The sequence below is a fragment of the Electrona antarctica genome (assembly GCF_951216825.1).
Source record: "Electrona antarctica genome assembly, chromosome: 4".
Lineage (NCBI taxonomy): Eukaryota > Metazoa > Chordata > Actinopteri > Myctophiformes > Myctophidae > Electrona > Electrona antarctica.
Genome location: NC_136809.1, coordinates 30,856,868 through 30,870,796, shown reverse-complemented (window position 1 = coordinate 30,870,796; position 13,929 = coordinate 30,856,868). Strand labels below are relative to the sequence as shown.

The following is a 13,929-nucleotide window of genomic DNA, read 5'->3' as shown; positions in this document are numbered from 1 at the left end:
TGACTAAAAAGGCGGGGCCTAAGTTGTTTCAGGAAGGCATGTGCTATAACTATGGTGCTGTTGCTGTAACACTAAATTGTTTCAAATTGATTGTAAAACAACAAATATATCGCCTTTGATTCACTAGACTTTACGTAGAATAGACCCTGAGCAAAACAGTTGACATGTTTCGTCTGGAAACCGTGCAAAATCGAACTGCTTGAAAGTGTTCAAGAAGATTTGGCATTATGCCGAATGCATTGGCTTTCTTTCTGGTTTTGGCAACATGTTACATGGGAGAGTCCAAGAAAAGAAATGTTCTTCTAATAATCGGTGAGTCAAAATCTTTGCCCTCTCGAACTAGTCTGTTATTAATACGTTTGTGTAACGCTCTGATTCAACCCATTTCATCCCAGAAAGACTTGTGTTCTGAACTTCTGGTTGCATTCTACAGCAGGGGTCTTCAACGTTTTCCAGGCTAAGGACCCCCCCTATCTAAAAGAGAGATCGATCAATGTGCTGAGCCTGAGATCTGATGTGCTGCAGATTAAACTTTATCATAGATTTCATAGCTTCATAGACTTGTTTGACAGCACTAGCTTTAGTTTAGCAACACATCACATGCACACCTTTTTGTAACCTTTGTCTGTCACTGTGTGCCCCCTGCCTCCTTCCCTCCTTCAGCCGATGATGCAGGTTTTGAGACGGAGGTGTACAACAACTCTGTGGTCCACACACCTCACCTCCGCTCGTTGGCACAGAACAGCGTGGTGTTCCGGAACGCCTTCACCTCTGTCAGTAGCTGTTCCCCAAGCCGCTCCGCCATCCTCACTGGCCTGCCACAGGTAGGTGTAGCACATCACTCATTAATTTATATTAATTTATATAATGCTGCCTTTCAAAATCCCAAGGACGCTTTACAGTACATTAACAAAAACAAAAAAACTATTTGCCAAAAGTGTCTCTTAGTCTTCAGTGCAGACTTGAAACTCATTGGAACTCAGACTGAATGAATATTCAGTCTGTCAGAGGTAACATACAGTACACTCATCCAGTCAGTCTCTCATCCATTCAATCAGTTGATTCATTTACCCCTTATTTGGGACTTACAGGCTCTTTATGTGTCCCCTCTAGCATCAGAATGGAATGTACGGACTGCATCAGGGTGTCCACCACTTCAACTCATTTGACGGAGTACAAAGTCTGCCTCTACTCCTTAGCCAAGCCAACATACATACAGGTATACAATTATCAAGTAACCTACTACTGCATACAGCATAAGGAGAGCAACAAAACCACATTGTTGTTTCTGCTTTCATGTTTTTTCTTCTCCATGTTTCAAGTTTTCATGTGCGTTCTCTAAACTGTTCAAAGCAGGTGTGATTAGATGAGTGTAACATGGGTGTCATGTCAAGTTACTTTTGTTAATGACTTCAATGTGTTTGGTATGACTATGATGATTCCTTGCCTATGTGGTAGACTTTAATGGAGATGGACTACATGCATGGAATGTAATAAAATAAAATACCCCTTTGGTGTATCTCTTGTCTTTTTCTCTCACATACAGGCATAATTGGGAAAAAACATGTTGGTCCAGGACCTGTCTATCCCTTTGACTTTGCCTACACCGAGGAGAACAACTCCGTCCTCCAGGTGGGGCGAAACATCACCCGTATCAAACTCTTGGTCCGCAGGTTTTTCCAGACCCACAAAGCTGAAGCCTCAGAGGAAAAAGAAAGTAATGAAATAAAAAGGCAGGAGAGAGGAGAGGAAGAGAGACCATTCTTTCTATATGTAGCATTCCACGACACCCACAGATGTGGGCATTCCCAGCCCCAGTATGGAGCCTTCTGTGAGAAATTTGGGAATGGTGAAATGGGAATGGGAAGAATTCCAGACTGGACTCCAGAATACTACTCTCCAGAGCAAGTTACGGTCAGTCCCAATACTGGATTTATCTTACAGAATAGATGAGAAGTTATTTATGATGTTCAAAAGAGGCCTTACCAGTTTTATTATGCGATTTATTTGATGAAAACATTTATCACCCACAAACACTGTTATTGTTAAAATCTTGTCTTTCCGATGATTACTGTTTCTATCTCTACTGTCACTTATTGTGTAAATATCAGTTACAGACAGTAATATGTGTTATCAGGTCTTGTCTGCTCTGTTCTTGTGTTCGTCAGGTGCCCCATTTTGTACCCGACACACCTGCATCACGAGCTGACCTCGCAGCCCAGTATACCACTGTTAGTCGACTGGACCAGGGTATGTGACACACCCAAACACCCATGCTCTCACATTCACTGTGGTACAATAAACCACAGTTAGGTCTGACCAAACATTTTAATTGGCTGCGAGGTATTCTAATGCACACAGCCGCCAGCTGACAGAAGTACGGTAACTAAAATAATTGTTAAATCGTCAGCACAGCAGTAACAATATATCACAGTATAGCTCAACCTCTCTATTGTATATCTAGTGTATTATGATAAGAAACCCTATCACTGCAACAATAAACAAGTCACCAAACTAAATTGAGCTTGTTTTCTATCTCTTGTTTTCTATCTCTCTTTCTACCATTTCTTCACTGGAAGGTATCGGCTTGGTTCTTCAGGAGCTGAGAGATGCTGGTTATGAGAACAACACGTTGGTCATCTACAGCTCAGATAATGGAATCCCTTTTCCTAATGGCAGAACCAACTTGTACCACTCCGGTACAGCAGAGCCTATGCTGGTGTCATCTCCTGAGCACCGGGAGCGCTGGGGAGAAACCAGTCAGGCCTATGTCAGCCTACTGGGTGAGAAATGGATACAATGAGAGAGAGTGGCTGCAGGAAACTGTTGACAGTCAAAAGAACACTATATCTTATATCTGCATTGCAACCAGGGTTTAAAAGGTGATTTACAACCAAGCAACAAAGCAAAAACTATTAAATACTGTAAATCCAATTACAATACAGCAAACATATCTTTATATCCTCACAGTTGTGTCTCCTCAGTTTCCTCACTTTTTAAATTTGGTTCATATAAAAAGGGGAAGAAGGGAAAGGGTTACTGACAGGAATGTCCACCTTGTGGAATTTGTAAAAGTGCTGTGGACTTGTGTGCTGTGACAGTATTTATGTTAATCAATGACAAGAATGATTTATCAAAGCACTAACATTATATAGCCACAAGGGGGAGACTTCATACTGCTACAGTATCTGTCTTGTCTGGAGTACATGAATGTCAAATGGCAGGAAATGGATGATTTATTAGAAAACAATAATTCTTCTCACTCTTTTCATGTTTCATGTTTTTTTGTGGCTTTCGCCTTTATTTTATATTTTTTATGGAGGGACAGACAGTAGGCTGACAGGAAATGGGGAGAGAGATGGGGGGATGATATGCCGTAAGGGCCGTCGGGATCAGGAGTCGAACCCGCGGCACACTGCCAGACTGGATTACCAGCCAAGGTGCCTGGACCGCTGAGCCATGGCCCAGGCCACTCTTTTCCTTTTTTTGCGTTGTCCTTTCTCCTGTTCTTCATGTCTTCATCAACCTGTTTTCTCCTCCTCAGACATCACCCCAACTATTCTGGACTGGTTCTCTGTTCCCTACCCGTCCTACCAGCTCCCTGGGACCCAGTCAGACTCAGTCCATCTGACTGGTCGCTCCTTACTGCCTGCCCTGGTATCTGAACCCAGCACCTGGCACACCGTCTACGCCAGCCAGTCTCTCCATGAGGTCTGTGGGGCTCACTATAGGCCTAGACAAGAAGTAGTTTCATTCATTCATTCATATAGCTGTTGGTGCTTGTACTAAAAATCAATTTATCAAATTGCCCAGGAATCTCCAAGCTGCAGTATTATTTGTATAGTAGGGTATAGTATATAACGGTAGTTACATTGCTATATGTAACTGTTTATAGAGGAAAGAGAAAACAAAACGGCAGTTTCATCAGTAAGTTAAACTTACCTTCAATGTCAGCTAATGTCTGGTGATAATTGCATGAACAAGTCCAGATAGTGTTGAGTGTTGACATTTCTTTCCTCTCACTTACAGGTGACCATGTACTATCCAATCCGCTCTGTCCACCAGGGGGCATACCGCCTACTGCACAACATGAACTATCGCATGCCTTTCCCCATCGACCAGGACTTTTATGTGTCACCCACCTTCCAGGACCTGCTTAACCGCACTCATTTAGGGCAGCCAACATATTGGTTCAAAACCCTGGAGCAGTACTACTACAGGGACCGCTGGGAGCTCTATGACACCAGGTCTGACATAAACACAACTTGTTTTTGACAATAATTGTTTACATACTGTAGTTGTTTCCACTTTAACACCACTCTGATTTGGAGGGTTGGGTGACATTAACATCATAAAGAAATAGGGAATAGCAGTGGTGGCCATTTTATGGTTCCATTGTTCCAGAACCCATTAATTTTTCCCATAGATTTCCAAAGATATTAAGACTAGAATCAAGCTATCCTGGTGAATCATGACCATAAAGTGTGTGTGTGTGTGTGTGTGTGTGTGTGTGTGTGTGTGTGTGTGTGTGTGTGTGTGTGTGTGTGTGTGTGTGTGTGTGTGTGTGTGTGTGTGTGTGTGTGTGTGTGTGTGTGTGTGTGTGTGTGTGTGTGTGTGTGTGTGTGTGTGTGTGTGTGTATTTAATAAATACCATTTGTTTTGCAGTTTTCATTTTTACTTTCACAGAATCAAATGTTTTATGGTCATGAGTCACCAGGATCCTGGATGGTTTGATTCCAGGGTTAAAATAATTGATATAAATAGTTTTAGAAATCTCTATGGGGAAAATATAGAACATATTGCTTGGAAGAGGCAGCAGAGTGCTTGCATATGCCGATATGTTTGTGTTGTACAACTTGTAGGCCTATTTCCAACCTTCTGCATAGGAGAGTGCAAAAAGATAAGGTGGCTTGTATGTGCATTTTATATAAAAATATCATTTGTATTAGAAAATAGGAATATCTGGAAATACACAGAATACCTGTCTGCACGTAATGTGCCAAGTTGAATGTCAGTCAGCTGTGGAAGTTGGTTGTGTGTGTGTGTGTGTGTGTGTGTGTGTGTGTGTGTGTGTGTGTGTGTGTGTGTGTGTGTGTGTGTGTGTGTGTGTGTGTGTGTGTGTGTGTGTGTGTGTGTGTGTGTGTGTGTGTGTGTGTGTGTGTGTGTGTGTGTGTGTGTGTGTGTCAAAAAGGCCTCTGCCTGGGCTCTGGACAGGGCCCTTGCCCAGTGTCCATATATGGAGCTGGCCTGTTCCGACATCATTCTGACGCCTGCATATACTCCATATTTGGGCATAAAAGGGACACAGACATAATATCTGGGTGGGGCATTCATTTCCAACTTGCATCGTTCCAAGTAGGCCAGTAGGCCACTTTCTGTCTCAGTATATGTATCTTTTTTTTGAGTGGTGTAAACCACTCCTACAACTGGCTTTGTTAGTCTGTCTGTGCTCAAAAAATGAGCATGGTTGCTATGGTCACCCAGTTCACACGGGTGTGATTTCATTACGTCAGACATTACGTCAGACCACAGCTGATCAGTCTATATAAGACCTTACACCACTCAGTTCACACGGGTGTGATTTTTCTTCATATATAGAGATCTGTCTGTATTGGCTGTGGTCTGCATAAGGTGCCCTTTTATGCACGTACTGTATATGAAGAGGTTTTTCCTTTGGTTTGTAGTCATCTTCAAATAATCCCAAATGTGTATACGCAGGGTGGACCCAGAGGAAAGGAGAAACCTGGCATTAGACCCATCCTACAGCAGTGTTCTGGAAAGCCTGAGGCAGAGCCTGCAGAAGTGGCAGTGGGAGACTGGAGACCCCTGGGTCTGTGGACCAGACTATGTCCTAGAAGACAAGCTGGAGCCACGCTGCAGGCCACTCTACAATGGACTCTGATGAGCACTTTAGACTGATATGATCTGCATTACACAATGGCTGTATTTGCTGGAAATGTCTCAGCCATTGTGATCATTATAGGTCAATTAACTGATTTATTTTTTAATTAGATTTAGATTTGGACGACAAATGCACAAACATCTGAAATATACTAGGAATTGCTGGTAAAAATAAATCCCTGTACCTGGTGTACATTGTATTTATATCTTATACGCTTATGTGGTTTCGCTTTCCAAGAATAAGCAAAATGCTGTGTTTTATACTTATACCTATATGTCTATGGCTAATCTTACTACTTAATTTGATCTTTTGTCAGTTGTCATCTTAATTGTTTTCAATACATTAAAAGGTACATTTCCTGTAGTCCAGGCCTCCACATAAATATATCCCATGGAAAGGAAATGTGAAATGTAATTAGACATGATTCAACTAAGGTATACTCATTCGTGTTTTCAGGTATACGAAATGCTTTCCTCTTTTTCCCGCATCCCCTCAATGAGGAAAACGTAGGTAGATTCCGGTGATTTGTGTCAAGTCAGTATGGCAATGGTGGTATAGTATAAATGTTTTATTGACTTTTCATGTTATGAACATTTCCAACATGTTAATTGTTAACATTAGTCTTTAGGCCGAGTGAGATATCGGTACCACTAAAAGGGACAAGACATGTGGTATCATTTTGTTCGTCTGACATCCAGGAGTGAGAAAATGTGTGATAGCATGCAGTATCAGAAGAGTAGCTGAATACTGTTTTATATAATCTGATTATGCAAAACCACATAATTCATTGTTGTCTAAACTCCAAAAGTATTCACTTTACTGCCCATTTTTGATGTTTGTACGATGAATGGACATAACCAACATCATAATATAACAGGCAGGCTGAATTCTATTTCTGGTAGCCATACCGGGCAAATTAGATGGCTGCCGCTCTGAAACAGGGTACATCTTAAACTTCTGAATTAAACATCATAGAGCCATATATAGAGTGGTATCTCTTTTTATAAGGATGTAGAAACCATTTAGACATTAGTTTGAAGAGTCAGGAACTCTGAAACTCAATGTTGTATCCCAGGACACAACTCGACTCAGGAAGATAAACGTAAATAAATGAATGAAATGAGGATGACACAACTAGACTTAACTTACACACACACACAAGATACTGATGTTATGGTTCTATGTTTAGAATAAAATAAAATACCAGATGGGGCTGATGGCTCTTTTGTCCACATGCACTGTATAAAATGAATCATTTTCCGTTATCATTTATAGCCTACTTGAGAAAGACCAATACCGGTCGAAACGTTGTAGGCCCTATGTCTGCTATGCCTGCTATGATTGTGAATAAATACTTGGAGTGAGTTGCGAGCCCTTGCTTTTCTTCATGGTTCTATGTTTAGCCTTCCAAAAGCACATCCCTTAATTGTCCTTTCTATCACTAGCGTGGTACACAAAACTAAGCCGTTTCAGTGCTGGCAATTTTGAAAGGCTTCTGTTCCGTTCCGTCCACTCCTTCCGTGTCTGCAGCCTGAGCACTGGGACGAGCAAGAGCACACCTGTGCCTCTGTGGTCCTTGTTACAATGTACAGGCAAGCTCAATCTGTGCCCTGAATCAATGACAGTGTTGTGTTAAAAAATATCAAAATGAGCGCAAATGTCAGTTTTCTCTGCCACCAACCAGACTGGTGTGCCTTTGCTTCTTGTGTGCGTCTGGTTATTTTATATTCTTTTAAATGTTTATCACCTTGATATAAATGCCATGTATAGTTTATATTTGCATTCATTAATGTTTAACGTATTGACTTGTGTTTGAATGTTAACTTTAACTTTATTCAGAAGTGGCAGGTATTACATTGTCAGTCATGATGAAACTTGTAAAAACTATTTTTTTCCCCCTATAAACACAACACACAATGACAAGGGTTGATGTTCAGATTCACTTTTTCTTTCCACTAGCGTCAGAACAGAACACACCAATTGAAGAACCCCAGCAAATGAATCAATCGGATTGGTCTTTTTTTTCCTCCTTTCGCGTAATGATGAATCATCATCCACCCTGCATCTCGATCGATTTGACGAAGTTGTTGGTCACGAATCACGATAGCATCGTGTGTCTAGCCTATATAAGCTATAGAGCTGGGGATTTTAAAGCGACATAACGAAGAACACGCTCCACTTCGCAAGTTCGCTGCGTAAAAAGTGTCCAAAGTTGTGTGCGTTATGGAGAGGTCCGTGCGCTTTGCTATGGTGTGCGTCGGCATCTCGCTGCTCATCTCGGTCCATCCAATTGAAGCGTGGTACAAACAGGCAACCGGCCCCACATACTACTCGGTGGGTCGAGCCTCCGGTTTACTCTCCGGTATCAGGAGGTCACCTTACGTCCGAAGGTCCGAATCCGAAGAAACGGCTGTCGACAGTGGAGAAACAGCCGGCAACAATGTGGTTCCCGAGGGAAGCAAGCAAATCTCTATTCTTAAAAACATGGTAAGTGCTATTTGAATGGATAAATAACAATAACGAAACGACTGGCATTTATTTATTTAGCTGTTTTGTTTCCTTAACCTTTCCCCCGTTTCCTGTGTTTACGACTTAGGCTATACATTGTATTGCATTTATTTGCAAAGCACTTAGCCAGTAAATGTGTTGCAGTTGCAGTCCTATATAGGCTATTATATGTTCTCAAAAGTGGGAACTTGGAAGGCCTACTGTATGTTCCTGACAACAAACTATACCAACATGGGCGCTGTCCATTCAGCACCACGATTAACGAATCAAAGCGATTTGTGCTGGCTAAAAACAATATTAGAAATTGACATGGAAATGATCTATAGCCTACATTCTGACTTATTTTTGTGTGACTGATTACTAGGCCTATACATTTTAATACAGAGCCTTGCAAGCAGTCATATTTTACAGAATTGTGCGCGCTTCAGGCAAAGTTAAGTTCCTGACAAACTCTCCACCCAAAGACGCTGTCCATTCAGCACCACGATTAACGAATCGAAACCCTTGGCCTATAGTAAATGTATAGTTGTAATGTAAACTAGCTATTCTACGTTTGATCTAAAAATAGATGATAGGTCTATTCAAATAAGAAATAGGCTATACTGTGGAACACTTTTAGAAGCCCTGGACTTTGTTTGTCTTTATACAGGCGATATGCTTGAAGGACATCTCTCCAAATCTGAAGAGCTGTGAGTTGCTCCGGGACGGTACGGGTACCTTCCAGTGCCAGGCTGAAGTCTTCCTAACGCTGGACTCCCTGGACTGCTTGTCCGCATGATCAACAACAAAACAACCCCCGCTCCATGCATCATTTATACTCCGTAGTATAGTATAACGGTGTTGCCAAAAGAACATCATGATCTACCAGCTGCTTGTAGAGATAATGTTATTGTAGGCACGCCACACCGACGTGCAATGGAAGTTAAAGTATTGAACGGAGTAAGGGGTTTGAAGAGGAGAGACTAACGATGAACTGTTGCAGACTTTGAATGTTATGTCGTTACAAAAAACAACAATATTTGCTTTGGCTCCGTAATAAACCGAAGTGAGGCGTAGTAGCCTAAACGTGTGAGAGATGTTTATTGTTATTCTTTTCAAATAATCTCCATACCCATATTTCCACCCCTCACGCAAATGTATACCGTAATACAGTAGGCAGCAGGCTATATATAGAATGTTGATTGCAGAGTGGATCTTTACCAGAAGTAGGCTACTTTTATTGTATTTATTAAAAAAGAACAAGTACAATTAAACTTGTGTAGTTTTCTGTAATTTTCTGTATTCTGTTCCTGCATAACCAACTGAAAATGGAAACTTGAATGATAAAACAATATGCCCAGCCAGGCATGCACATTCCATGATTTCCTTTGTCTACCACATTGCCTATATTTAAAATAATTTCAAAGATGGCTAATAACTTTATAGGTTAACATGTATCTTTATTACATGAATTATAATTTTTGGTATAGCAGAGAGAGTTTAAGCATAGTACATATAGGCCTATATGTAAAAGTTACATAATTGTATGAAACATTATTTAAATATAAGAACGTTCATTCCAAGGCACTTGGGATTTATTTCCCCTCCAGTTTCTCTAGAGGAAGACTTATTTTGTTCTCACTTTAAATCTGTGTGATGTTACCACACCACTCTTCACTCAAGACAGACACAAAGACAGATTAAATTGTCCATCCAGTAGCCTCGAGGGGAGTCTTCATTCTTCATCTGTAGAAATGCCATTCAATTCCATAAGAAAGCACCCTCCCAGCTTTGGCAGACAATAATTATAAATGGTGTTTATCATGTCAATACAGGAAAAAAGATGACTGGAGAGTTAGGCCACAAAAAATAAGCTTAACTGAAGAGTACAGTTAAGCTTAATGTTTATGTTGTTGTAGAACGGCGTTGCTTGCAAAAAAATCAGCTATTGTTCACGAGTGATAAAATCATCTGACAAACTATGAATTAGGCTATAAGCTTTAGTTTGAGACAAAAAAGAGAAGCGTGAGGAATAAAGTAAAGTTTAGCTATGCTGCAAGTAGGAAGAAAGCTTAGAGATGTGTTTTACAGTTTCACACACACACACACACACACACACACACACACACACACACACACACACACACACACACACACACACACACACACACACACACACACACACACACACAATGAAATGAAATGACACTGCTCGAAATTAAATGTGACGTCATACCCATGAGTCATAACATTTGCAAAGTACAAAAACATAAATAACCAATATAGAAGTGTGATTACACACACACTTTTACAAAAGTTCAGGACCATGGCTAAAGATTAGTCAAAATGTATTTTTTTCTTTCTAGTAGTGTTATGATTCATATTAACACCAGAGATGTAGACAAAACACTTCTGGTGCTAGATTTCACACAGTGAGATACAGTGTGAAAAAAGTCTTCAAAGGGTAACATAAAAATGGCTATGCTGTGTGCCATAAAGACATTTTTGTGCTTCTGCACTTTAAAATAATGAATCTTTCACACAAGCAAGGGGCTTCCAGTCTTTATCTGGGCACTAAGGCCTAATTTATACTTAATACCGGTGTCGTGCACCTAAAATAGATCTACAAGCTCACAACGCACCGCAGCCTGTAGGACTGAAAGAAACCAGCCACGCTTAGTGTGCCAGCCATAGTGTGTAGAAAGAACGCCTTGCAACAGAAGGACCCGCTCTCAAGTCCCGTCCCGAGCTTGCATTGCTGAAGTGTCCTTCAAACACTGATTCCCGGACCACGATCCAAACAGCAGTGCCTTGGACTTTCACACTAAAAGGTGCATAGCACAAAATATATACATTTCCCTACTGGTCTTCAATACAGTAGCAACAAACCAGGCACTGGCTAATGGAGCAGGAGAGACAAGGTTAGGATAAAATCCACTCTTCATAGAAGTCATAGAAGCGACACAGCCTCCAGGTTCTCTTTGATGATGGTGTCCATCACAACCTGAAAGACGATCTGTATGTTGGAGGTGTCGGTTGCTGTGGTGAAGTGGTGGTAGATGAGCTTGTTCGGGATGGTGTTGAGAGAGACGAAGGTGGCTGCTATGAATCGAGCCGCCGTGTCCACGTCACAGTCAGCACCTCGTAAAGTATGGAAGATAAACCTGGTGAAAACCTTCAGCACGTTTCTAACTCTCAAAACCCTTCCAAACATCGCACTCTTTCTGTTCATCAAAGAAGACTAAAATGGATTTTCTCTACATATATGATCACATCTAGGAGGTCAAGGTAGGTGAAATGAATGCTGGCTCTGCTTGCTGACCCCAATCTCAGTTGTCTTCTTTTTCTATTCTTTTTTTTTTGCATTTATATTGACATTTGTATGCGATGTGGGGAGCAAGCACTGAGACCAAACCAAGGAAATAACCCAGTTGGTGTGGGTATGTGTGAGAGTGCATGACTTCTTGGTTATCCTTATATGTAATAATAATGTTTGGTGTGTGTGTGTGTGTGTGTGTGTGTGTGTGTGTGTGTGTGTGTGTGTGTGTGTGTGTGTGTGTGAGTGCGTGTGCGTGCGTGAACATACATACAATCAACACTCAAAATTACTTATAACACAATATTTGACTGTGATTTGAACCTCACAGTTCTGACTGCATTTGCCCAGCATATATTCTCACCTTTAAATTGAGGAAGATATAACCGTAGATGTCGACCAGAGTGTAAAATCTTCTCTTGAAAAAGATCAATCTTGTTCATGAATAAAATCTGCAATAAACAAAACAGACATATTAAATCAAAGGTGGCTCAGTGATACAATTTCAAGAATGCAGTGTTATTACAAACAAAATAATATTTAAACGGATAAATGTATGGAAAATAACTTTCCACAATGTTATTTTACAGATATTTAGATACAATGGGAATCAATAGTTGTGTTGATGCCGGCATAAGATGGTGATGTTGGGCCAATTATCCAGCTCCACACATCAGTGGACAATCAATCGTCCCCGTCCCCAGCTACAGCAGTCAACCGGCACTCAACAGCATGAGACGTCATACACCTCTTAACCTTATGCCTTCTGGGCTCATTTCATTTCACTTCATCTGAATTGAATTCATTTCAGTTCAATGTGCCGGTGTACGTTGTACTTGTGTTCAGTGTATTTTAGAAACAAAGTTGCTAAAATACCTATGCAACTTTGTATCAGCACATGCAGTAAATGTGAAGGACATTTGTAGTTTTTAGTATTGTATAATCTTTTGTAATAAATAAAATTTTAACTACAGTATGCAGCTATGTTGTATATTTGTGTCTTATGTTTTTGTTTGTTTTATTTTTCAGATGACTTTTCTAATTTTATAGTTTTACCTGTTGTGAAATTACGTGAGATTAACTTTATAAACCCCACAGGGTTTTACAACCTCACCTGCACAATGTTTTATTACTGTATGTTGTATCAGTATTCAATGTTCTTCTCTCTCATCTTTCTCTCTCCGTCTGTCTCCATCTGAATACAAACCTTTGTCTTTGATGTGACCACTGTTACCGGCAAATTACAATTGGTCTCTCTTTCAGCTTCTATATGATCACAACAGACTCCCAAAAATAATGAGGGAGAACAGAGACGAATTTGATTTCATTGAAGAGAATACTGAATGTAGGATCGGGTGTGTAATACTAATTACAACCAGCCACAGTGAAAAGCTAATTGAGGTGGAAGTAACAATCTCGATCCTCCCACATAAAAAGAGAGCATCGTTAAACACTTGTTTAATGAGCCTGGTAGCCATATAATACCGATGCCCACACACAACCCTGGACACAAACATGTCTCATGCTTTTTCCATCTCTCTCACAAAAAAGAAACTGTATGTGTGTGAGAGAGAGAGAGAGAGAGAGAGAGAGAGAGGAAAAAAGACTCACGCACAGTTCACCAGGTTCCTTTTTGTAAAAAAGACTAAATGATGGCATTTACAAAACACTGAACCAGTCAATGTTTGCACGACGCACTTTACTGAATCTCTGTCTTGCTTCCAAACTTTTGGTAGTGTGGTAAAGCAGAAGTTTCTATCCTTGCATGTCGACTTTATTTCGGTCAAATACACTTCATACACTTTGAGAAGTGCATGTTGTCTTGACTTTTAAATACTGCCATCAGTGACTCTACGCACACACGCACGCACGCACGCATGCACGCACGCACGCACGCGCACACGCACACACACACACACACACGGTTTAATCATGAATGACAGGGGACTCCCAGACGAAAGGTTATATCAATGCACCCTGCTTGTGTGCATGTTGTGCACTCGTAGTACTCATACATACATGTTTTTCCCAGACACACAGGTCTCCTCCATTCATTTGTGGCCACTCTGCCCATCACTAACGGACTTGCTATACGTAGTGTATGTACAGTAATTAGTTGCACACAAGTGCACGCACACACGCACGCACGCACGCACGCACGCACGCACAACAAGCCACCCTGATTGCTCTTTTAACACTATTTGACAAACTATAGGTGTAACAG

General features: G+C 40.9%; 3 protein-coding genes across 4 annotated transcripts in view; 2 read left to right on the top strand and 1 right to left on the bottom strand.

Moving 5' to 3' along the window:
• The first annotated feature begins 7 nt into the window (after positions 1-7).
• Positions 8-6,265, top strand: sgsh (N-sulfoglucosamine sulfohydrolase (sulfamidase)). 2 transcript variants are annotated; one of them, XM_079500210.1, is made up of 9 exons: positions 8-312; positions 664-824; positions 1,114-1,219; positions 1,547-1,914; positions 2,169-2,250; positions 2,580-2,783; positions 3,545-3,711; positions 4,030-4,247; positions 5,719-6,265. In XM_079500210.1, exons 1-9 carry the CDS (start codon positions 228-230, stop codon positions 5,900-5,902), a joined length of 1,575 nt encoding a protein of 524 aa, XP_079356336.1. In that variant the 5' UTR covers positions 8-227; the 3' UTR covers positions 5,903-6,265. The 2 variants fall into 2 exon arrangements, 1 of the variants encoding a protein (XP_079356336.1); XR_013789939.1 differs by lacking the exons at positions 4,030-4,247; positions 5,719-6,265 and having other exon boundaries at positions 2,580-2,882; positions 3,545-3,679.
• Positions 6,266-8,125: 1,860 nt separating this feature from the next.
• On the top strand, positions 8,126-9,188 carry npb (neuropeptide B; the record flags this gene model as incomplete). The annotated part of the gene is made up of 2 exons (XM_079499127.1): positions 8,126-8,389; positions 9,060-9,188. The coding sequence occupies 2 exons, from the start codon at positions 8,126-8,128 to the stop codon at positions 9,186-9,188; spliced, it is 393 nt and encodes a 130-aa protein (XP_079355253.1).
• A 1,273-nt stretch (positions 9,189-10,461) lies between these two features.
• gnav1 (guanine nucleotide binding protein (G protein) alpha v1) overlaps positions 10,462-13,929 on the bottom strand; it is a 28,687-nt gene continuing 25,219 nt past the window's right edge. Inside the window, exons 8-9 of the mRNA XM_079498917.1 lie at positions 12,070-12,157; positions 10,462-11,530 (exon numbers count right to left, since the gene is read on the bottom strand). Of these exons, the coding sequence (XP_079355043.1) occupies positions 11,340-11,530; positions 12,070-12,157 (279 nt within the window). The 3' untranslated portion in view covers positions 10,462-11,339. The remainder of the gene's footprint in view (positions 11,531-12,069; positions 12,158-13,929) is intronic.